This window comes from Rhineura floridana, chromosome 4 (assembly GCF_030035675.1).
Source record: "Rhineura floridana isolate rRhiFlo1 chromosome 4, rRhiFlo1.hap2, whole genome shotgun sequence".
NCBI classification, from domain to species: domain Eukaryota; kingdom Metazoa; phylum Chordata; class Lepidosauria; order Squamata; family Rhineuridae; genus Rhineura; species Rhineura floridana.
The window spans coordinates 22979848-23004549 of NC_084483.1; the positions used below are offsets into that span (position 1 = coordinate 22979848).

Consider the following 24702-nt stretch of genomic DNA (forward strand, 5'->3'; position numbering starts at 1 on the left):
TCAATTAATTTTTATTCAAATTTTCAAAACCAAAACAATACAAAAAAAACACAAATCAATAACTAATACAATAAAAAAAGAAGAGAAAAAAATATAAAAATATTGACTTCCGATTTGTCATAGTTCAGCTATAAATCAATAATATATAACAAACCTATCTCTTAATAGATTATAAAATCACCTTCCTCCAGCGGTTATCTTAATTGGTTTCAAATCTCATTAACATCATATCATTTTAATCTTCCACAAAAAGTCAAAGAGAAGTTTCCAATCCTTGAGATATATATCAATCAATTTCCCCCCCTAAATAAACATGTCAATTAATCCAACTCATCAAGTCTACTAAGTCCAGTAATTTCAAATCGCTCTTCTGTCTTTATCCGTATTAGGTCCATCTTCCATCTTCCATCTCCACGCATCCAAAAATCTTGCTGTCATAGTCATATAATAAAAGTCTGATAGGAATTTCCTCCATCACAGATATTTTCTTGCCATGAATTCCGAACATATCACGGAAGTATTGCTGCAAAGCCGCATCTCTGTTCCTCTTTTCCACATGATACACTAGTACATCTCTTGAAGATTTTTCCATTGACACAAAACAGGGATTAATTCTGTTAACTTTCTCCATTTCAAATTCCATCAAATCCTTCCAGTCCAGGAATTTTTTTGAACCGATAATATCTTTATCTCCAATCTCTTCAATTCCTTCAGGGACAGCGCTGAATTCCAAACTATAATATTTGTCTCCAGGATCCGTCAGAGCCAGGAAATCCAAATCTTTTTTCATGTCCATAATTAAGCCAATCTCCATAGTTTGAACCTTGCCTTTACATTCTCTTTCATCCTTTTTTTGTTTTCCAGATCTATCTTTATTCTCCTTTCTCATAGAATCCTGAGTTTCTTTCAGCTCCTGTCTCATTTCGTAAAATTCAATTCTCCACGCTTGTCTATTATTTCTCAGTTCTTGTTTTATTGAGTTAATCCCATTCATTATTTTCTGAAACATGTCTAGAGATAAAGTCCCTTCTTGTACATCCATGATCTTCTTAATTGTCATTCTTAAAGCCAAAGGAACAAAACTCCTTCAATTTTCAATGTCCCAAACAAAGAGCAGCTTATTTCTTTATCCAGTTACAAAGGAGTTAATCTTTCCAACAAACGTCACACGCTAGACAGCCCTTATCTCTTATCTGCCCGGAAGTGTAAGAACGGCTTTAGTTCACAGCGTCGAAATAGCTAGTAGCAGACAGAATGAGCAGATTCATCAAAAAAAAAGTAGATCAGGAAAAATAATCCCAGCCATACATCAAAAAGATTTCTTATCTCTCCCAATCAGAAATCTCTCGTCCGTTGTAATCTTTATAATGCTATTTTCCATGTCAGCTTTTTGCAATAAAAAAAAAAGATAAGCTATTTATATTTTCTTCCCCCTTAGTTCTGTGAATAAAAAAAGGAAAGTCTTACCTCACCTAGGTTATCTCAATTGCTGTTACTTTGACAAATCTCTTTAGCTATATAGATAAGAAAATGATGAATGTAGACAGGAGGATGTTTGCCTGTTAATCCATATAAAAAAAAACGGGTCACTTATCCAGCTGAGCTAACATAAAAATCCTCGCTCTGCCTGAGCTGCTGGAAGACAGACAATTCTGACGAATTCCAGACTCCAACAATCACAACAAAGCTATGTGGGAAATCTCACGTTTCTTCTTTAACCGGAAGAAATTATTCCCAGTCAGAAAAGAGCCTTCTGACTGAATTTAAACTGAATAAGTTTCATCCAAGACGGAGCTCGTCTCAGAGGCTGCACAGGCGTAGGGATCCTCCTGGGAAGTCTGGAAAGTCCATTTTAAAAAGGTACAAAATAGTTCAGTTCCAGTTCATAATAATTTCTGCCTGCCACACAGCTGTTAAAGGCACAAGAGTGCTATTCTCCCCCAGTGCCAACACTATACGAAGATCTCATGCAAAGAGTAAAAAGAAAAAACACATTTGGGCAACTTGATACTATATTTTTAAATTAAAACATTTAAAATGAGCACCTGTAATTGTATAAATGTAATGGTTAGAGTTGGACTAGGACCTGGAAGACCAGGGTTCAGTTCTACACCCGCTTAAATGAACAATGTGGGGCTTTGAATAGTTTTATTTTAGTTACTACAGCTAAATCATACCTCCTCCTAGGTATAGTTCATCGTATGTGAATAGTAGAAAACAGCAAATGTTACATTCAGGAATATTATGTTTTATTTAAGCTGTGACTGGCTTATTTCCTGGTTCACAGAAGGAACCTCGCAAACCTGGAGCAGTGTATTCAAGTATCATGGATAAGTCATTGGCTAAAGATCCCGAGTTTCTTTCTTAAAAAAGTAAAACCAATCCTATCAACTGTAAGCTCCTATTTCTCAGAGAAGACATGGCAGTGGGGAAAAACAAGAAACGAAAATGTTAGAAAAAGGAGTCTTTCACACCACATGATCAGTTCTAAATACTTCAGCAGGAAGTTCCACAAGTTCCTCCAGTATTCCACTGGTGCGGGGACTCAGACATTCACACAAAGTATCTTTAATTTTTTTATTTTTATGAAAGCAGGAATTTGCTTAACTCATTCGTTCTCCTTTTGATCAATCATATCTACACCCAGGGCTGGTTCTAAAGGGCAGCCAGGCGGGGCACTGGCCCGAGGGCCCCTGGAGGCCCACTCCCCTTCCGCGATCCACGGCAATAGCCGCAGATCGCAAGGCAGGAGCTTCCGCCTGCCCACCATGCCCTTGCCCCACCTATCTCCTGCCTTTTAGCATTGCCCTTAATGAAGATGGCAGTTGAGGTTTCCCTAAGGTGCTGAAGCCCCTGTCACCATCTTGGTTGATGGCAGAGATGTGCATGCATAGCACACACGTGCCATCAACCAAGATGGCGGCAGAGGCTTCAGCCCCTTAGGGAAACCGTGTCTGCCATCTTGGTTAATGGCAATGCTAAAAGACAGGAGACAGGTAGGTGGGGCGAGGGAATGGTGGGCAGGCAGAAGTTCGTGCCCTGCGATCCACAGCTGTTGCCGCAGATCTCGGAAGGGGAGCAGAGGGGCCCCTCAGGGGCCCCTGTAGCTCCAGGGGAAGGGGAGACAGGTAGGTGGGGGGCATGGGGGAAGGGGAGTGGAGACAGGTAGATGGGGGGCCACACACGTGTACATGCCGGGGCCCAGGGCAAGCTGATGCCCAAGGGCCCCGACATGCCTGGGGCTGGCCCTGCCTACACCTCCCCACTCAAACTGAAATTAAGGCTGGAAGTGTGGAACAGCCCCATATATATGCCCTGCTAATTGGATTACCAATGCCAGGATATCGGTGTTATCAACTACTCTCCTGCTATCTTCTCCAGTCCCCATCATGAAAGACAGTCCTAGGTTCGGAAAGTAAATAAACATCTGGTCTTCTTCAAAGTACTGCTAAGCTTTTTGTTTTAATTAAGTTCTTGCTCTTATCTCTAATGAGAGTTAATTATCTTGCATAAGCCCACATCCAGTTTTCAGATACTTTAAATTAAAAATAAATAAAAAAGGCCTAGCCCACCCAGTTCATTCTTGGGGCAATTTGTCACCACGAATCTCATCTACCACCCACCCTGTTAATAAAAAAGGTTCAGTCCAGGTCCAGCCCACGAACAAACCGGATTCTCCTCCCACCACTATAATGCCAGCCAAACATATTTTGGGGCAGTTTGCTACCAATAATCTCTTCTTTCCCACAACCTGACAATTAAAAGGCCCAGTGTGGCCCATGAACAAGCCAGATTCCCCCATCCATGATGCCGACCAGACATTTTTAAGGGCTGTTTGTCACCTCTCTTTTCCCTCCCCACTATAATAAATAGGGCTCAGTCCAGCCTATGAAGAAACCAGATTACCCCCTCTCTGCCATGCCAGTCAAACATACTTTGGGGTAGTTTATCACCACTCCTCCCACTGAAATGTCTGTATGTATGGCAGTGATGAACCCAGAAGCTGAACAACGCTCACAGATATATTGCGGATTTCAAAGACTGGTATGCTGATTAGCCACAGAAAAGGGAAAAAAAGGATTGTGCTTGCTGCTGCTTTAACCTGGTGCTTGCCAAATGAGGGGAAAGCAACTCAACCTCAGAGAAGAGCAACAAGCAGCTTGCAAATGTATGCATATGACTGGCTCAGATTGAAATGCATGCCTCTGAATGGTTGGGGAGACTCTTCATAGTCCTGCACTATGGCTATGGAACTTTCAATGTATTTCTGAGGGACTCTTGATTAGTAAGAGTTTATTCCACGGGAAATAAAATCAAAATGGAGGGTCAGAGGGGTTCCCTGCTCTCCTTAGGGGCTCCTAGTGGAATTTATTAAAACCCCTGGAGACATGGGTGAAACCATAGGAATAATTGTAACTGGCTGTGCTGTCCAAAGATGATTGGGAAGCGCAGGAGATGGATAGAACTAAGTCGAGAGTGTCTCTGAATGTGAGATAACGTATTGAATATGAGTGTAAGGAACAGAGAAGGAACTGGGTTACAGACTGGGGGTTTAGGGTTGGCAGTGCCCCACTTGCACTTAAGAGAGGGACCTCCACTGCATGTTAGAAGTCTGTTTCCTAATAACATACTCTGTCTATAGTAGCAGAAGCAGTGGCAGATATTAACAGGATTTCTTCTCATTCATTAATGCATCAATTAATTATGCAATATATCCATCTGGGCCTTGGTTTACATTAAGAGTTTATGTTTATTTTAATGAGAGTTGAACTCATGCAGTTGGATATTTGGAATATAAGTGAAATATATCTGGAAACAGCAATAGATTTGGGATGATATTTTTACAGATACAATGCTAGTACATTCAATACAGTATGGTTATTTACTTTATTTGTGCGTTCCCTGCTTTCTGTTTTGGTGTAGGTGGTTTTTTTACTGCTTATTTTGGACACATTTCAACTTTTGGTTGAAACTACCTTGACCACATGTTGGCAAAAAGGCAACATACTACTAGAATATTAAAGAAATAAAACAATTTATTCCTTAAGGAAATAAAACTAACAATATTGGTATTATCATCAATAACCATATTACTAGACCAAAGAAAGCAGTTAGCTAAATGTTCAATTAGAAGATAATACGTGTTTTATATATTTTTTTATACAAAAACTTACATAATACCAGAGATAACTGCTCTACGTGTACATAGACAATGAAATGTGCAAGTAAATATGTTTTTATTGAACTCTCAGATGACAAAGAATTCAGTCAGATGTAACTCATGGTTTCTTATAGCTACATTGGGTAACTTCCGTATCTTCCAGAGTTCTTTGCAAGTGCAAATATATCCGACTTGTGCAGAAGGAAGTGAGGTTGCATTCCTGTACTCAAGACACACTAGCAGGAGAATTGCAGGATACAGTGTAAGCAGCACTCTAACTTGAGATATGCTGGTTGAAGTGCATCTGTACACAGATGCAAGTTCATGTACAAGTGGGTTGGATGTAAGAGGCAGTCAGTTTGTGAGGAAGGAGGACATAGTGAGGTCTGCTGGGATGACAACATGTCAGGCAAAACAGCAAGGAGGAATAGTCACACAGGTTATCAGGGAGAAAGGACTATGCAGCAGTACTGTGACTGGCTCAGGCACCATATTTTCTCAAGTGTGCTTGTTTAAATCCCAGGTTTTTTGGAGCTTCAGCTTAAATCTTTTCAGTATTGTACTTAGAAAGGGATACTTGGGTAATTATTTTATGTAAAATGTACTTGGGCTAGGACATTTCCATCTCAGTGTGAAAGGGCCAGAAAAATTATTGTATTTGTTAAATCAGTGCTATTTTTACACTGGTTGCCACTACAATTTTTTTCCCTTTAAGACTTTACAGCCTGCCACAAATGTTTTTGGAAACTATTCTACCCAATATATATAGTGTACATAAAAATAAATAATAAATGCCCTCTGAAGTAGAAGGGCCCCCCAAATAAGCATAGAAAGAGACAGGGCAGGCTTTCATTTTGTTTTTGTCTGTCTTAGAATTCAGTTGTGCTAAAAAAGTGATTTGCCAGGTTGAGGCTCTGTTAAAGAAAGGATTCAGATTAGTTTAATTTTCATAGGTATGGGCGAAACACCATATAGCTTTTGTTTCTGAGTGTATTCTTCCCTTCAACCATCTTAAAAGCGCTTCTAAACATTTCATACCACATATGCGCTTAACATAACATTTGCACTTGTTATGCATACCGATAAAGGCACAGACATTTTCCTATGATTAATAGGCCACTGAGCTGTGGCAGAGAGGGCAGAAATTGTAATTGCTGATTTCTTGGGCTTGTACACAGTGCTTGCATACATTGCACATCCAGAATTGATACTCCGTGATGGGCCTTCCTGTAGCAACACATGTTGGAAGCTTCCCTTCTCCCCTATTAAAGACAAAGATTTTTTTTAAAAAATAACTCTTACAATATGTCTTATGGATCAGTCTCATTGCTGGTGAAAATATGAGCAGTTCTAATCAAAGCTGTGATTACTCACAGAACACTTCATCAGTGTGCAACAATTCTTTTTTCTTTTTTTAGAAAAACAAAAAAAGCACAGCATAAGGCCACTGCATTTTGTCACGTGGTTTAGAGGAATTCCCACTAATGGCAGTCACCTGTCTGGCTGCTACTAATAAAAGGTTGTGAGTTCCAATTTTAACCTCTATCAAAAATTAAGCATGAAGTGCCACACACATAATAGCGATTTTTAGCAGAATTTTGCTCATAGATGCAACATTTAAACTAATATATTATAGATATAACAAGAATAAAAGCAGCAAGCTTACTCTTCAAGAAGACCATCCAACTCTGACTTTTTGTTATCTTTAGGAAAGTGTTTAGTGAATATCTGCAGGGCAAGTTCTTCATATTGATTCTTCTGGTCTGGGATGAGGTTTTCTAAAGATTCCAGTTTAACAAAAGCTTTTGAACAGATACCAAATGCTCTGTTGGCACATGCACAGAGAGCCAATAAGGAATAGATCTCTACTGCAGGAATAATGTCTTCATAATCTCTCAAGTGAAGGGCTGTAAACCAGAGAACAACATATTCATCTGTTTCACTAAACTTGATGGTTTAATTTCAGGAGTACTGTAATATTATTTTAATTCATTCACCTTGATCCACACTCTGACATGCACTTAGAGTTCCTTTCACTCTAATGGGAGTGGTTTGGTGAAAACAAAAAGGATGCATGCATGGCCCTGCTCCTTCCATTGAAGTGAAAATCCTTAAGCACGAGGGAGCTTCTGCTTGTATTAGAGCTTTCATATCTGCATCAAACTGCAAGACTGGGGCAAATGTCTTTTCTGTAAAGACTAGAAGATTTTGTCAAATCTGCTCACATGGACAATATTCATCACCATCCCAACAAATGTGGGGCATGCAGGGGCTTCAGTAGCTTTTCCATTGTGCAGGGGAATACCTCCTAATTTATCAAAGAGAAAAGGGCAACTGGACACATTTACTTAAGGACTGGATGTCTAATTCTGATCAACCTGAGCCTTTGGAACCCCATGGCCTATGAATCTTAAGCCAAAATACACAACAATTCACACGAACAAGAACAACAAGTAATCCTACCTGTCTTCATTGCTGTATCTACATAACCTTCATAAAGCTGCCTTTGGGCAAGTATAAAAAAATGGTAAGCCTCAGCTCCTCGCCAAGCATTATCAATTAGGCGACTGTCTGAAGAAAGAACATCTTCCTCTAGCAAACCAGCTAATGCTGAAGTAGCCTGGAAGCAGAGATACAACAGAGAGAAGAAAACATTCAGGTAAAATAGTTGTCTACTCCCGAGTTATCATGCCTACTTTCTTCTTTGGCTAGTGAAGACAGCTGCTTCAAAATTTCATACACTGTACTAATTACAGGTCATGATATCATTGTTCAGATGGGAGGTCATTTGTACAGCAGCAAAGTACAAATAATGGGAAAAGCTTTCAAAAGCAGTTCAGTTATCTCTCCAAACTTATGTTAACGGAGGGTGTAGCTAGTCTAGATGTGGAAGGAGATGCAGCTGACTGAAGTGTGTTTCCCCCCCTCCCCTCTAACCTCCCCAGGTATTGAAACCTGGTGCCTGGCAAGCAAGCCAGGTTGGTGCGAGCTGAAAAGCAAGGACAAAAGGGCTCTCATCCTGTGGATTCTAGCAAGAAGTTGTCCAACAGAATACTAATGCAGCAGGCCAACTCAGAGCATAGCTGCTGGTTTGCTGCAACAATCCCAGGCTCCTGTTAGAGTGTTCAATAAAGAAGTCAGCATGTTCATGGGAGACAAAGACTCAACATGCAAGATTGTTCCCAGGCCTACAAAAAACTGTCCTCAATGCCATCTTCAGGATCCCCTGAGGAATTTTCTTTCTTGTGAGACCTTTGGGGGTGATTTGTGTTTGTTGGGTGAGAGCCAGGGTGGGTGGGCGGAGTCGTAGGTGACAGCCAGGAGATTGAGAGATGCTGAGTGGGGAAGTACGAGGGAATTGTTTTGGTAATTTGGTATATTTGTTAATTTGCATTATGTATTATGTAAGTATTTGTATTAGGGTTTAATTATATATTTTTCTAACATTTTTGTTGTTGTGCTGTACACCACTTAGATATATTTTTATATATATTGAGCAGCATAGAAACAACAACAACAACATTCACTGGATGACCTATGCGTTTCCTAAAACTGAACACATTTGCTTGGATGTGAAGCTGTGATGCAGAGAATGATGTTCCCATATTCCAGGTGTGGGAAACTGGATCCAGCCAGCTAATGGATCCTTTCTTCCCCAATGCCCTGCAGGCCAACTCTGACAGGTGGGTGGGGCCCCTATTCCTTTCAACAGATGGAGGCAGCACTTTGTACAATCAAGTGACATCAAAGGAGTCAAGAAGCAGTTTTCACCCACAAGATTGCCCCTTCTCCTGCTAATTAAAATATTTCCTAATAAGAGAATGTTTGTGAGTTCTTCTGCAGGAATTGTGAGAAGGGAGTGCATGGGATACCTGGGAGGCTCCTGCCTGTGACCCTTGAAACTTTTTGCTGGATTTGATACCCCTGTAAAACTATTTTCTACATACTATTCTGAATAGCACTTTTTGAAGAAAAAATATTAGAGAGATTTATTGTCATTTGTATTACATGGAGGCTACAGGCATTTTTCTTAGCATCATTTTGAATATGGTATGACCTGCTTTCATCATAGTGTGCGATCAAGCATTTAGACACTATACCTCTGAAGTCTTTCCTTTGGCTTTTCCCCTCTGCATGTTTTTCATTTGTTCATGATATTGTTCGACAAGTAAAGCAGACATGACATAGAGTTTTTTAGCACGCAAAGGCTTTGTCCTCTTTTTAGCCTCTTCATCTGCAATCTTTTAAAGATAAATGTAAAAATTCCATTGTTAAAAAATATAAAGTTTATTTTTGTTTTGTTTACAGCATGAGAATGAAAGCCTAAGGTTCATAAAACAGAAAATAGGAAACAATATGAAATTTTAAGTTCTATTTATATACCCCAGCCAATCCCCCCCCTCTGTCTGGAACCATACTGGAAAAAGAGAAATCCAAGGGCAGCTGCATTACCAATATCAGAAGCTGCTAACATGGTGAGGCAGTGCCGCTGCTTACTGGGATGATGCAGGCTGATGGTGAGGTTGGGGCTATGCGAGCACATTAACAGAGCCAATCCGGTTCTCCCTCTGGTGATCCTGTGCACTCCAACCTCACTGTTGCCCTGCCATGGTAAGTGTGGTGGGGAAAAACTGCCCCACCATGCCTGACCACTGTGCTGTGTTTCCCTGCTGGGGGTGTCATGGCACCTTGCCACCCTTGAGAGGGAGGAACCAGGATAGGATCAAAACTCCCTTTGCCGCTTTGGATTGAGAAGCCTCTCAGGTCCAAAAAGCACCTTTGATCTTTAGCCAGCTGCAGTTCCTCCTAACAACTGATGGAGCACGCAAAGTTGTTTTATAAAGCTGTGTAGAGATGCAGAATCTTGTGTGACCTATAACCTGATCCATGAAGTGCTCTAAATGGAAGTTTTCCATTAAACATAATGGAGAAAAACACACCGAGAAGTCTGAGACTGATTCCAACAGGCTTGGCCAGGACAGCAACCTCCTTCAGTCAGGGGACAAAGTATTAATCTGCGCTTGAAACTTAAACTGAGCTACTGAATAATTGCTTAAAATCTTGCAGCTTTAGTATGTCAACGGTGTGCTCACAGATCCTCATCTAGAGAAGCTAAAGCCACACATGCAATGGGACGTTGGATGCTTGCACTGCATCAGAAGCTGCACCTTCTAACCAGTGCAGGGGAAGCTGCTGTTGAGAAAACACATGCATGCGCACTTATGTGCTTGGAAGCCCAGATAAAAGGCTTTACTGGAGGAACGTTATAGCATACAATGAGATATACATTTATTCCCAGAAACAGAAGCAGCATTGTTTAAGATTAAAGCACAAGCTCACATGTAAAAAGTAAATACCAACCTCTTGACTACCATTGTATATTACCAAAAATGCACATATATGGACAATTATCCCAGTTACCCCGCAATAACCTTGAACATGAGCTTAGTACCTTGAACATGAGCTTAGCAGCATCAAAGAAATAGTTGGCTTTACGATACAACTCAACAGCATCAAGGGGCTTGTTCTTTTCCAATAACTGAGATGCATATCTAGCTAGCAAGGAACCAATTTCTTTCATATTGTGTTCCTTAGCCAGTTCAACGGCTTTACTCCACTAGAAGCAAAGGTAACAATCATTAGTCAGTTACATACAATTTCAAATATACACCAAAGGCCCAATGTCAAGCAAAAGACTCTGTTACTGGAAAAAATAGGTTTAGGCCTTAGGGTTTCGAGGCCGCTGGTAAATCCTATTGTGGTGAAATACTTTGACACAACTCACCAAGCCTGGCAAAGTAGTTTCTATTGTTACTCTTGGGGGGGGGGGGTTGTGAAAAAGGTGCTGCACTGCAAGGGCTACGGTCACTGAAAGATTCTATACAAGAGGATCAGGCAACCATTTTTGGGCGAAGAGCCAGATTACCCATTAAGCTGTCGGGGACTGAATTTCGGAAGTGATCAGGGTCCAGAATGCATGTAATTACATATCCTTAACACACACACATATCTTGAACACACACAGACTTAACACACTTATCACATAGATTTGACCAACAACTGTAGACACACTTAACATATACACCCACACCTCCTTCCTCCGCAGCCGATCCATGCATATCCACTAAGGAGCATGGGAATTATTTTCATGGCATGCTGGGCAGGGAGCTTGAACCCAATTCAGCAGGCCACAATGGGAATAGTAATTAGGCTCTCACCACTCCTCAGCTGAGGAGCAGCGAGCGGTGGCTCTCCACCCAGTGTGCTGCAATCAAGAAGACTGCTCTCCCAGCTAGCATTTGCAGGAGTTCCCCCTGATGTGGCAAGTCTATCTGCTTGCCAGTCACCTAATGTCATAACAACATCAGGTGACTGATACCTGTCAAAGCTCAAAGGAGGCTGCTGTAACTGCTGATCAGTGTTTACAGCAGCCTCCTCTGAAGATGTGTTTTCAGTGCCAATCTGGTGACTGGTGGTGGCAGCACATTTTCAAAGAGGCTGGCTGTAAATGACAGAGGGAGCCCCTCTGAACTCCTTTGAAGCAGTTTGGATTCTTCCAAGTAGAGCATTTTCCCCTCTGCAGACGTGCTTGAATCCAAACCACTTCTTCTGCAGTGGGAAAAATGCTCCATTTTGGAAGGCGAACTCCCTAGTGCAGCTGATCCCAGTAGGGCTCCCTCTCAGTTCCAATTGTTTAAGCTCCTGATTGTTCCTTAGTAACTATGTATGTACCTGCCCCACACCTGACTTCACATATGATGTCAGGTGTGGGGCAGGTAGGTGTGGTTTATGGGAAACAGCCTTGGTTTATGGGGAACAGTCCAAACTGCAGGACCCAATCAGGTGTGCAGGCCAGAGATTCTCCACCCTCTCCCCTGTGTTAATTTCCCCTAGTACTTGCATGTGTTTCAAGGCAGCCAATAGCAGTTTTGGGATGTGTGCATCAGGGAACTGAGTGGAACCCCTTCCCCCATATGTACACACTGCTGTAGCACAGATCTGAATTGTGTCTCTCCTGCTAGCTGCTTTTAAAAAAATAAAAGGTACTGGGAGTTCTGATTTCAGATCTCTCATGTAAATTGTGGTTTGGCCCTCAAACACAGAGCACAGGAGGATATAAAAAGGTCAGTATGGATCAATTGATTATTATATTATAAGTCATTATATAATAGCTCTTTTGGCTATCTGATACATGCTATCAGTAAGCTATAAGGAGAAATGATACTGAAATGAACCACTATATTAACTTGCAAACAAGCTTTGAGTTCAGCATCTTCTACGCTGGGTTTATGTTACCTGGTTGAGATTGACACAGATATCTACTGCATCCTTTGGTCTGTTACATTTGAGAAAGGCTGTTACAGCTTGTTCACACATACCCACAGTAACAAACTTGTGGGCTATGTCCTGCAAGGGGCATCAAAAGTATAATTAAATTCCAGAAAAATAGCATTCTTTGGGTGATATCAAAGGTTAGTTATATTCAGAGTAGATTCATTGATTTCATTAGGTCTAGTATGAGTATGACTAACGATATCACCCTATGTGCAGTATCAAAATTATAGATATTAACTACAGATATCTTCAATAATTTATTTATTTATTTATTGCACTTGTATACCGCCCCATAGCCAAAGCTCTCTGGGCGGTTTACAGCAATCAAAAACATTAAAACAAATATACAATTTAAAACACATATTTTATAAACAATTTAAAACACAATTTTTAAATTTAAAACAATATAAAAACAATTTAAAACACATGCTAAAATGCCTGGGAGAAGAGGAAAGTCTTGACCTGGTGCCGAAAAGGTAACAGTGTTGGCGCCAGGCGCACCTCGTCACGAAGGTCATTCCATAATTTGGGGGCCACCACTGAGAAGGCCCTCTCCCTTGTTGCCACCCTCTGAGCTTCCCTTGGAGTAGGCACCCGGAGGAGGGCCTTTGATCTTGACCGTAGTGTACAGGTGGAATCGGTTTTATATGTTCGGACCGTCTGGTCCGTTACCAATCTGGCCGCTGCATTTTGGACAAGCTGCATTTTCCGAACTGTCTTCAAAGGCAGCCCCAAGTAGAGTGCATTGCAGTAATCTAATTTGGAGGTTACCAGAGTATGGACAACTGAAGCCAGGTTATCCCTGTCCAGATAGGGATGTAGTTGGGCCACCAACCGAAGTTGGTAGAAGGCACTCCATGCCACCGAAGCTACCTGAGCCTCAAGTGACAGAGATGGTTCTAGGAGAAGCCCCAAGCTACGAACCTGCTCCTTCAGGGGGAGTGCAACCCCATCCAGAACAGGTTGGACATCCACCATCTGGTCAGAAAAACCACTCACTAGCTGCTGTCTTGTCTCAGTCTTGTCTGGATTGAGCCTCAGTTTATTAGCCCTCATCCAGTCCATTGCAGCAAGGCACCGGTTCAGCACATTGACAGCCTCACCTGAAGAAGATGAAAAGGAGAAATAGAGCTGCGTGTCATCAGCATACTGATGGCAACGCACTCCAAAGCTCCAGATGACCGCACCCAACGGTTTCATGTAGATGTTGAACAGTGTGGGGGACAGAACTGACCCCTGCGGAACCCCATACTGGAGAGTCCAGGGTGCCAAGTAATGTTCCCCAAGCACCACCTTCTGGAGCCGACCTGCCAAGTAGGAGCGGAACCACTGCAATGCAGTACCTCCCACTCCCAACTCAGCTAGTCTCCCCAGAAGGATACCATAGTCGATGGTATCGAAAGCCGCTGAGAGATCAAGGAGAATCAACAGAGTCACACTCCCCCGTCTCTCTCCCGACAAAGGTCATCATACAGGGCTACCAAGGCTGTTTCCATGCCAAAACCAGGCCTGAAACCCGACTGAAATGGATCCAGATAATCAGTCTCATCCAAGAGTGTCTGGAGCTGGCCTGCCACCACTCGTTCCAGGACCTCGCCCAGGAATGGAACATTTGCTAACATAATAACAAATCCACAGTGGCATATGCTGACAGAGTACGTTGTCAGATGCATACATTTGATGAATGTAGAAGCAGGATATTGTTATCATGTAGTGTTTGTAGCTGAAACTCTAATGTCATTACCGTCTTCTCTGTATTTTATTGTTCATACTTCTCACATATCATTAAAATGTTAAAAGTGATAAACTGGGATATACTGTTTTTGCTTTAGAATGAGCAATGTGCCATTTTCCTTCATGTATCCCCTTTTAAAAAATTGACAGCTGGCATTCTTTCTACGGTGATTTGGTATTAGAACACTGAAGAGGGCTGGGAAGGAATATGCCTGAAGTTATTTTTGTGTTAAAGACCATATATGAAAAGACACATTCCAGCAAAGATGTCTGTATTGTCACTTTCTTCTAAAACTTGCAACATAGTTTAGAAAGAGTAACATAAAATATTTGATTTGTGTAACAAGTGGTTATTTACTGGATGATATCAGGCTATTCTGACAAGCTTTTTCTTTCAGCACGAGGAATAATTCTGGTCATCTCTTTCTACTGATATTTTTACCATTGCTACCCACACTAGAATTGGACTAATAGCCTGATTATTTTTAGATGAAAAAAATGCCTGAAATAGGCAAAACCACACAGTATAATCTTATCCATATCTACTCAGAAGCAAGTCACATGTAACTGCCATACGGGTTGACTCAATGATTGTGATCTGCAGAACTTTCAGTTCTACAAGTGCCACACAATGTCCATTCTGTGTCTGTAAGGAGCCATGCCTTTAGTGCAGCAGCACCTGTACTTTGGAACGCCCTGCATATTGACATTAGTACGCTTTTAAATACCTGCTGGAAACATTTTTATTTCAGTGGGCCTATCCAAAGACATGATTTGGTTGCATGTTTTATTGTTTTTAGATGTTTTGAACAGTTTTTAAACATTTTAAATGTTTCATCTTAATATTTTAAATATTTTATAAATATGTTTTACAATTTTAATTGTATTTTTATTGCACATGTATTTGCCACTCTGCATTCCTTCAGGAGGAAGGGTGGGATAGAAATTTAATAAATAAATAAATAAATGTGTACAGGATTACAGCTTGATGAGAATTCTCAGTAAGCAGCCTTCGGTACTTACAGGAAGCAGTTTGTTGTTTTCAGGAAGTGAGTTAGCCAAATCCTCTAACGCTTGATAGTCTTCCAGCATATAGTAACATTCAGCCAGACGTTCATGGTTTCTACCTTGTACATAATATGGAACAGCATTTGTCCTATACGAAGAATTTGGGTGGGTAGGGGAGGAAACCAGATATCTGAGGATCTGTTTATATTACCTGCTTGTTATAGGCACGCTCAGCCAGGTATGTATAACCTCCTCAAAACTGCCAATTTATTTATGTATTTAAATGTTATGCTTCCGTTATCAAAATAGAGTAATTTTTGTGTCTCTTTCAAATAAATATATTAATATAACAAATCATTCCCAGAGATACAAGGAAGTTAGACATTGTTCTACATCAATTCCCTGCATAAGGCAAAACTAAAACATTTGATGAAGCCCAGTTTGAATAGGAGGCAGTTACTGTATAATCATTTACATTTTCAAAATATTGAACCTACCATTTCTGTCTATCTGCAAAATAGTCCCCAATTTCATTGTGTGCCATTTCAAGGAGATTATCATCACCATGTCCTGAGCCTGTTTGCAACAGCTGCACTACTCGAAATCCATTCCCTAGTTTCATTCGTAAATCAACTGCAAGATCTCTGAAAATATAAAAGAAAATACACAACTTCAGGAAACTCAAAGAGTCAATTCTAAAATGCTTTATTTATTTAAAAGTATGTTTAGACTGCTTTAAAGGCAAAAGCCCCATCAACTTGGCTTACAAAATAAAAACATACAACATAAGACAGTTCTGTGATCCCTGGGAGGGTGTTCCAGGGACCATAAGATATTGTTGATCTCTCTCTCCATAGGTAGTAGCACTTTCTGCCTTCACGGCTAGATGGCAGTAAAGTTTTCCATCATCACAGTGGTCCTGCTGCTGGTGCTCCGCTAGAGGTGGGGCTGAAGATGGGACAATTTGGGGCATGTCAAGGATGGCTGAGGATCCTCAGTATCCTAGACTCCTTTGTTCACCACTGAGAGACAGAAACTATTCCAGCCTGAGAGCTGGCATAGTTAACTCTCCCCATTGCCTCCAAAAAGAAAAGTCACTCCTCTCACCTTATTCCCCTTCCCCCAAAGAGGGTTGATCCACAAGAGGCTAAAGGACAGAGTAGAGAACCAGGGTTTTCTTATCTTACCTCAGCCATGAAATGACTACATAGTATTGCGCAAGTTCCTGTTGCTAAACCTCAGCCCCTTTCTGTAACAGTGCTGGGGCCTGCCTTACGCAGGGCAGCTAAAAGGGTGACTAAGATCATGCTTGGACATGCTCTGAACATTCTAAAGTTTTCTATAAATGCACAGTATGAAGATTAAGGTGGCTTATTTGGCCTCAAACAGATCACCTTTTCAACTGGTTTGCCTGGCCCTCCCCAGCTCTACTCTCAGGCCCGATAGATTCCCCCCTCCCCCCAGTCTTTATGCGGACTAGAAGTTTGGAACGTGTATGGCTTGTATGATGCTCACACTCCTAAATTCACCCACTCAAGGTAAGCACCTCTCCCACTATCAGTCATGTCATTGTGCACTTGGGGAAAGTTCTTGTCAATTCAAATTTATGCTAGACTATTACCTTCTGTCCATGTCCAAATACATCCTTTCAGCTTCTTCAAATTTACCAAAGTAAACTGCCACTTCTGCTTGCCTCAGTAATTCACTCTGTAGGTTGAGAAGGCGCTTCACAAACTTAATACCCTGGTAATTTTTGTAGCGCACAAATGCTTGCTCAGCAGTATGCAGATCAAGTCTCTGGAGAGCAGTTTCAGCCAATAGACGCCTATATAAAGAACACAGATGTTTTACCTAGGCAAAACTACTTTACCAGGAACTAATTTAATTGGTACAATTGCAGAAGGACCCAAAGAAGCAGATGGAAGAGTTGTCGACAAGGTGGATAGATTTTGGATAGAATGCCAAAAGGTGGTGTGGCTTTGGGAGGGGGGAGGAAGCTTTGGGTGCCTTGTCATCTGGTTCAAATGGAAAGGTCTCCATGGCCCTGGCCAGAGATCTAAAAAAAAATCTTGAGGTGAAAGTCTACCGTGAACAGGTTTGTCCCTAATATTTTTTCTCCTGAAAGTTTTGCATCATGTCTGATAGAAAGATCTGACATTATTTGAGAACTAGAACCCTGAGAGGACTGTGATGTATCTAATTCAGGGGAAGCTGCAATGTGAACACCTATGCTTATCCACATCCCTGGATGTGCTGTAAAAGAGGGAACTGTACTTCCTAGATTCCTGGAATCAGTGCCTATAGGAATCTTCCTGTGAGGGCAAAAGAGAAGGGAAGTGGTTGATCTCTTGACAAACTGTGATAGAAGGTGGAATAATCCATCTAACAAATATAGGGTAGAGGGACATTTAAATTCTGCACACCCTACTGGGTAAGCAGAGGCATCAGAAATCTCTGAATCCTGGTTAACCTGATGGGGGATATTTGCACATTCCTCTGCATGGCTTTTTTCATATGCAACCTCCTCTCAGATCTCCTGCTGGCTTCGGCTTGGCGGGAATAACCTCCTTCCTTCAGGAGAAAAGTTGCTTCGGATGTCCCACAGATGGGTTGCTCCTGAAGGCTTCCCATCTGACCTCTGCACTGTTCTCTGCTGTCTTCTGGTTAATTTAATTCTCTCTCTTAAAATACTGAGCTTGCTGAAAGAGCTTGCCTACCCATGATGCAGGCAGGGGATAGAGAAGGCAAATGGGTGAATTGGGCCTCAGCGTGCCATTTTACATGCACAAATTCTACATGATCTATTTAGATTTTGACATCATGAGCAGCAAATGTTTAAATTGGATCTTCATAGATCCAATAAATGATACAACATTTATTACTATTGAGTATTTTCATATCACACCTAGATTATTTTCCTATGTAACAGATATCAATCCAAATTCTCAGCTAATACAATTGTTTTGTTAATGTAGATTTAACCCTGAAAAACCACAGAATAAATATAATCCACATAATTAGAATAGAAATGAGAAAAAATGGAATTTTACCAAAGTCTTGGATGTGAGTTTTCTTCAATGAACTGGGTAGACTCTGCAATCCCTGCTTCCTTAACAATTGCGTGAGCATCACGTAATGATCTAATATCAAAATTTAGTATGTAATCCTTATTAGGATGTTCAGGATTCTACAAAATATACAAAAATAGACTGATTTTAGCTACTGTTCATTTCCATTCAAAACCACTGTTTTGTAAATTGTGTAGATGGAATGGTCTTAGAAGAAAAATCTAAAATTTACCTTCAATATTTCATCCAATAAAACAGATTTAATTTCTAAATCTTCAAAGTTGCAAATGTATCCAGAAGTCTGAATGGGTTCCTTAAAATATATAATATTAAAGTTAATATGTAATGAGCAAATCAAAGAAACGTGTAGTATTTTAGAAATATAAATAGATCGTACCCCTCCTGACCCCCCCCCAAAAAAAGCTAGCTGGGAAAAGTGAGCATGAAATTAAAATTTTTTTTTCTAAGGTTGTCTCAAATAAAATTACCATATGAGCATATTTGGGTTTCCCTATTTCTCCCAGTTAAGGCTGGGATCCAAAGGGCCCCATGTGTGAGTGTAAATCACTTCCCTATGTGTTGGGGGAAGACGTGTCACATCAAATGCTGCTGCAAATGGAGTAGCTTTTCAGGAGGGTACCACATCACACATGGGTGGCAAAATGGGCCTAAAAGGTTTTACTGCATATTGGGAACACTACACAGGGCCCTTTGGATCCTGATCTTATTTATGTTTTCTAAAATATACTTCTTGATAAATACATTTTTATTTAAATTACAATGAAGCATGAAAGAACCCCCCAATGTTTATAACATTTTTAGAACTCTTTTGTTTACCAATAATGTATTTTTCAAAAAAGCAAACTATCATGAAGATTCTTCTAACTGTGGATTTAATTTACCAGTGTAAACAATAATGCTGGGAAAAACAGAAGGGAGTAGAAAAAGAGGAAGCCCAAACAAGAGATGGATTGATTCCATAGAGAAAGCCACAGACCTGAACTTACAAGATCTGAACAGGGTGGTTTATAACAGATGCTATTGGTGGTCGCTGATTCATAGGATCACCATAAGTCCTAATAGATTTGAAGGCATATAACAACAATAAAAGCCATTTACTTCATTTTAATGGTGCATATTTAAAGTCCCTGTTGCTAACCAGTAAACAATATTAATTGACTATACTAATTATCTTACTTAACTAACATAGTCTAGACTTAAACTAGTATAAAGAACAAAATACAGAAAATACAGAGAAAAAACAATACAACCAACCTCTCCTGCCATAGAGCAGACACCCTTGAAATAAACAAATCTAAAGAACAGAGGACATACATATAAGAACATAAGAACATAAGAAGAGCCTGCTGGATCAGGCCAGTGGCCCATCTAGTCCAGCATCCTGTTCTCACAGTGGCCAACCAGGTGCCTGGGGGAAGCCCGCAAGCAGGACCCGAGTGCAAGAACACTCTCCCCTCCTGAGGCTTCCAGCAACTGGTTTTCAGAAGCATGCTGCCTCTGACTAGGGTGGCAGAGCACAGCCATCATGGCTAGTAGCCATTGATAGCCCTGTCCTCCATGAATTTGTCTAATCTTCTTTTAAAGCCGTCCAAGCTGGTGGCCATTACTGCATCTTGTGGGAGCAAATTCCATAGTTTAACTATGCGCTGAGTAAAGAAGTACTTCCTTTTGTCTGTCCTGAATCTTCCAACATTCAGCTTCTTTGAATGTCCACGAGTTCGAGTATTATGAGAGAGGGAGAAGAACTTTTCTCTATCCACTTTCTCAATGCCATGCATAATTTTATACACTTCTATCATGTCTCCTCTGACCCGCCTTTTCTCTAAACTAAAAAGCCCCAAATGCTGCAACCTTTGCTGGTAAGATGTTGAAGATGTGAAGATAAGAAGATATGAAGATATGAAGATGTTGGTAAAATATGAAAGAGTTACATAATCAGATTATACACTATATCTTATTATCTTGTTTCCTGGCAAGAGTTAGTTATTTACAAGTACATTCCACTGATTTCAATACAATTTAGGCTAATTGTATGCCCTCTTACTAGCAGCAAATCCCACTGAAATCAGTGAGACTTACTTTTGAGTATACAAGACACAGAATTGTGCTATTACTCCCACTAAAGTGTGTACAGAGATGAAGAGTTTGACTATGTTATCACCAGTTTTCCTGCCTCTTTTTAGTTGATCTTGCCCATGTACCCTTATGCAGTGCTGTGCTCCCTCTACATTTCTCAAATGTGGGCTCCCTGCAGCTTTCAGAAAGCTTTATTATTACAGTAATACCTCAGTTAAAGAATCCTCCAGGAACAAAGCTCCTTTTAAGGAAGGCTTTCTAAAGGTGAAACTGACCAGCTTTGCTTTGTTATGGATAAACTTTCAAGCCTGCATCTTTGCTTTAAGGTGAAACTGACCAGCCTGTGTCTTTGCTTTGCTATGGATAAACTTTGAAGCCCCTGCCTTTTCTTTAAGGTAAAACTGACCACCCTGTGTCTTTGCTTTGCAATCAATAAACTGATAAGTCTGTGCCTTTACTTTGCCAGGGTGAAACTGACAAGCTTGTGTTTACTTTGCATTAAAGAGATCTCTTGCTTTCTCCCAGGGCTGGGGAGGGAAGGATCCAATACAATTCAGAAGGGGAGGGTGCCTGATAGGCACCCTTTAAAGCCCTTGCTGAAGCTGCCCCCACCATCTATGGGCAGGTGCAGGAACCTATCCCTATTCTTTCCATGTTATTCCTACCTCTGGTACCAAAGTTTCTGTTAAAGAAGTAATGTCCAGGAATGTGTCTACTTTCTTAACTGAGGTGTTAATGTAGTGTTGTTTCTACATCTGCAACTAAAATGCTCAAGGGGATGGAGCTCCATTCCTTCCAAGAAAAACTACATCATTTGAAGCTTTTTAGTCTTCACTGAGGGGCCCTTAAGATGGCTTTAAGGAGCTATTAATTCATGGAAGATCTCTCTATTTACAGAGAACCTGTACGTGCAAAGGCAGTTCATCTTTAAATAGCAGATGCACAGGAAAAGTAATAGAGATGGCCATCACCTTCATACCCTGCTTGTGAGCTTCCAGGGGAACTTGACTAGCAACTCTTGGAAACAGAATGTTGGACCAGATGGAACTTTGGTACAATCCAGTATTTTTATGATCTTATGCAGCTGTTCCACCTTAACACTCCAAGATTCAAACACATATTTCATTCCACAGCTCTACGAGGAGTAAGGTGTGCTGGAGGGAAGGAGGAGAGGAAATTCCCCCCTCCCAAGTTCCTTAAAACTCACCTAGGTCTATTCAAGCTATAATCCCTGTTGAATATGGACCTATTTATACTTAGCTTCCTGCTTGACCAATTTTATTGTTATTTATTTAGTTTATATACTGTCCTTCCTCCTGAAGGAGTCCTGGGGAACAAACATATCAATTTCTTTTTTAAAAAAATTCCAAAAAATTAAAACATTATCTCAACAGTGATCTTGGGATTGCCAGCAACAGTGTCTTTCAGTTCCCTAGTTAATGATCCATGGCAAAAAATGTGCAAAAAGGTCACATTCTCCAAGAGAATTTACAGATGACATCACTAACTGCCTTCCTCATCTTTCAGCCCTGAAAAATGCAGGAGGTGATGGTCACAACACACTTTTTACCACCAATTAAAATAATTGCTTTTAATTATTTCTTATTGCTCTACCTCAGGATCCAGGTTTCTGAAGACATACATTCTTGTCTTCTCCATCATGGCAAATAAGTCTGGATTATCTCTCGCCCATTTCATATCCCAAACATCTCTGCGTTCCAGTTTGAGTTGTTCACCTATTGCTTGACAACCTGAACCATCTGTTACTCGGGTATCCAAGTCAAAGAAAATCAGCATTCCAAGCATGTCTATAATAGCAAGACGACTGCAAATAGAATAAACAGAGAAGAAATACAAATAAAACAGAGCTTATTTATCATAGAACAGACCATTGGTCTCATCTGAAAGGTGGTTTTCCCAGGTATCATGCCATCAGGTGGGTAATTGCACTGTCTAGCGTCCAAAGGCAAGAATGCACAGGAATCAAAACTTGATCCCTCACTCCATTCCATTCCAGATGAGGCTGAAGGAGGATATCTTGACAGCAGTTGCATGGCAAACACACAACACAAAAAGAATACATAGAAAAAAACTGCACATACAACAGGAGCAGAAAAGTATTCACAATATATGCAATAAAGTCTTGACAATTATGCAACATCATAAACTATACAAGAAGAAAGCAGCCTTAGCAATATGTGTACAAATAAAATCTGAAAAGAGAAATGAACATAATAGGCACCCCCCCTCAGGGAAAGCCATGATGGCATGATACCTGGGAAAGCCACCTTTTAGATGAGACCAACAGTCCATTTTCCCCAGGCAGCATGCCATCCGGTGGGGTGTACCAAAGCAGCCCCAGTAGGGAGGTTCCACTCAGGCTGCCTAGATATGAGATACCACATTATAAATTGCCCCTCCCAAAGGAAGCGTCTGTAGAAGCATGGCGAGGTATCTTGTAATGCAAAATAAAGAAGTCAGGGCTAGACCAAACAGCGACCTTATAAATAATCACAAGTGGACCATTAGCGGCCAGAGCAGCCATGGTAGCTGCTGACCTCAAGGAGTGAGTGGTGTTACAAGGCCCCAGCAACTTTAGAGACTCATATACCAAAGAAATGCAAGCCTGCAGCTAGCAGGACCAAGTTGAACTCAAAACCTTTTCACCCAAAGTTCTTGGATGAAAGAAGCCAACAGATGGAGACTCAGTCCAACGAAAGACCCGGGTACAAGTGAGGTGAATCTGCAGAGCCCTGCACACATCTAATGAATGCCCAGCCTTCTCCAAAGGATGAAGCAGAATGGGACAAAATGCCAGCAGAACTGAAAGGTCCAGTGAAGGAAACCTGCCAATGCACAATGTTAGGTTTCAGCCCCATCTTCAAACCTGTATAGACAAAGTCAAGGAGTTGTTGCACTGTGGCCCTAGAAGGGTGTGTTGTGATGTTCCTGCTTGTAGGGTAAATATGGTAAGTGCTGTTTATATAGAAGACATATGGTAAGTGGAGTGAAAGAGGAGGGGGGAGTACATGAGCAGTAGAATGCTGGATGATTGGCTGAGCGTTTGAGTGGCTGGGAGTATAAATGGAAGAATGACAGTTGAATCTGGGTGGATGTTAGTAGGGTGGAGAAGAAGGTGTTTGGTGGTGGATGTTGGGAGTGTGGAGAAAGAGGTGTTTGAGGGTGGAGGTCAGGAGTGTGGAGAAAGAGGGAGTTGGAGTTCTGATTAATAATAAGTCAAGTACAAAACAGGAATAGATGAAACCATACGCTTGTGAAACATTCTAAAACTAAACTTGTTATTTCTGATATTTAATAAATACTTATTTGGTTTACCAAAGGCCTGATCCTTGGCTGGGGGATATACATACCGGAAGGGAGGGCAAGGTAATTACCAAGGCTGAACAGAAACAGTATCTAATGGTGGCAGCGGTGAAGGGAGGATTAATAACAATTCAAGTATCCAGAGCAACCCAGAGTTGTATGCGTTATCTATAAAGATACAAGGGGGTTGGAAACAGCATAAGCACGCAGTCACAAAAGTAACCAGCTAGAGAGAGACTCAGGCAAAGTCTCTGGAAGTATTGGTTATAGGACGTGACTGGTGGTGCTGCCTAGCAGGGGGATCTAGTGAGATCTGTGCTAGAGCGGAGTGAGAAACCATATAAAGGATGGTCCGAACTGGTGGTATCCCTGGTGGTGCCTAGTGAAAGGCAGTAGCCACAAGCAGGTGGGAACCTGACAGGGAGAACCAGGGAAGGACGTCACATGTGTCCCCTGAGAAGAACACCACTTTGAAAGAGTCTTTGGTAGATCTGGGTTATGGAAGGCTTCCAGGAGGACAGGATGGTAGCAATGACCGCCCTGGAAAACCCCCCAATGACCTGATTGTCACAGCTGACATACCAGGCTGTCAGGCTCAACCACTTGGGATCTGGACACCAGAGAGTCCCCTGAGACAGAAGATCTGGCTTTGTTGGCAACCTCCCTGGATCTATGATGGACAAGCTTTGATAAACCGAAAACTATGGCTGGCATAGTTAGAACGGGACAGGAGAAATCAGTTGAGTATGTTCCTGGCATAGTTTCTGGAAAGTCCATCCCACCAGGAGGCAAGGCATAGAGCAGACCACTTGGCCAAGGAGCCAGAAGAGCGGTGACTGCCTCGGCTTCCATCTCATGATAACTCATGAAGAAGCGGGGAAGGCTGAGTGTTCTGACTTGAGATGGACGGATGCGCAGTCAGACAACTGAAACTACGTTGCAACTGGCAGAAGACCTCAGGATGAAGTCTCCACT

At 41.2% G+C, this 24702-nt stretch overlaps 2 protein-coding genes across 3 annotated transcripts in view; both read right to left on the reverse strand.

Moving 5' to 3' along the window:
- Nucleotides 1-312: 312 nt before the first annotated feature.
- On the reverse strand, nucleotides 313-1510 carry LOC133384284 (uncharacterized). The gene is made up of 2 exons (XM_061626208.1): nucleotides 1468-1510; nucleotides 313-1239 (listed from the first exon to the last, which is right to left on the reverse strand). Exon 2 carries the CDS (start codon nucleotides 1058-1060, stop codon nucleotides 386-388), a length of 675 nt encoding a protein of 224 aa, XP_061482192.1. The 5' UTR covers nucleotides 1061-1239; nucleotides 1468-1510; the 3' UTR covers nucleotides 313-385.
- A 3621-nt stretch (nucleotides 1511-5131) lies between these two features.
- WDR35 (WD repeat domain 35) overlaps nucleotides 5132-24702 on the reverse strand; it is a 55670-nt gene continuing 36099 nt past the window's right edge. For both annotated transcript variants that reach the window (XM_061622645.1, XM_061622646.1), the window contains exons 16-27: nucleotides 22018-22228; nucleotides 18539-18619; nucleotides 18289-18425; nucleotides 16860-17063; nucleotides 15736-15882; nucleotides 15254-15386; nucleotides 12458-12568; nucleotides 10614-10778; nucleotides 9262-9402; nucleotides 7625-7781; nucleotides 6828-7068; nucleotides 5132-6423 (exon numbers count right to left, since the gene is read on the reverse strand). In XM_061622645.1, coding sequence (XP_061478629.1) covers nucleotides 6270-6423; nucleotides 6828-7068; nucleotides 7625-7781; nucleotides 9262-9402; nucleotides 10614-10778; nucleotides 12458-12568; nucleotides 15254-15386; nucleotides 15736-15882; nucleotides 16860-17063; nucleotides 18289-18425; nucleotides 18539-18619; nucleotides 22018-22228 — 1882 coding nt within the window. In that variant the 3' untranslated portion in view covers nucleotides 5132-6269. The remainder of the gene's footprint in view (nucleotides 6424-6827; nucleotides 7069-7624; nucleotides 7782-9261; nucleotides 9403-10613; nucleotides 10779-12457; nucleotides 12569-15253; nucleotides 15387-15735; nucleotides 15883-16859; nucleotides 17064-18288; nucleotides 18426-18538; nucleotides 18620-22017; nucleotides 22229-24702) is intronic.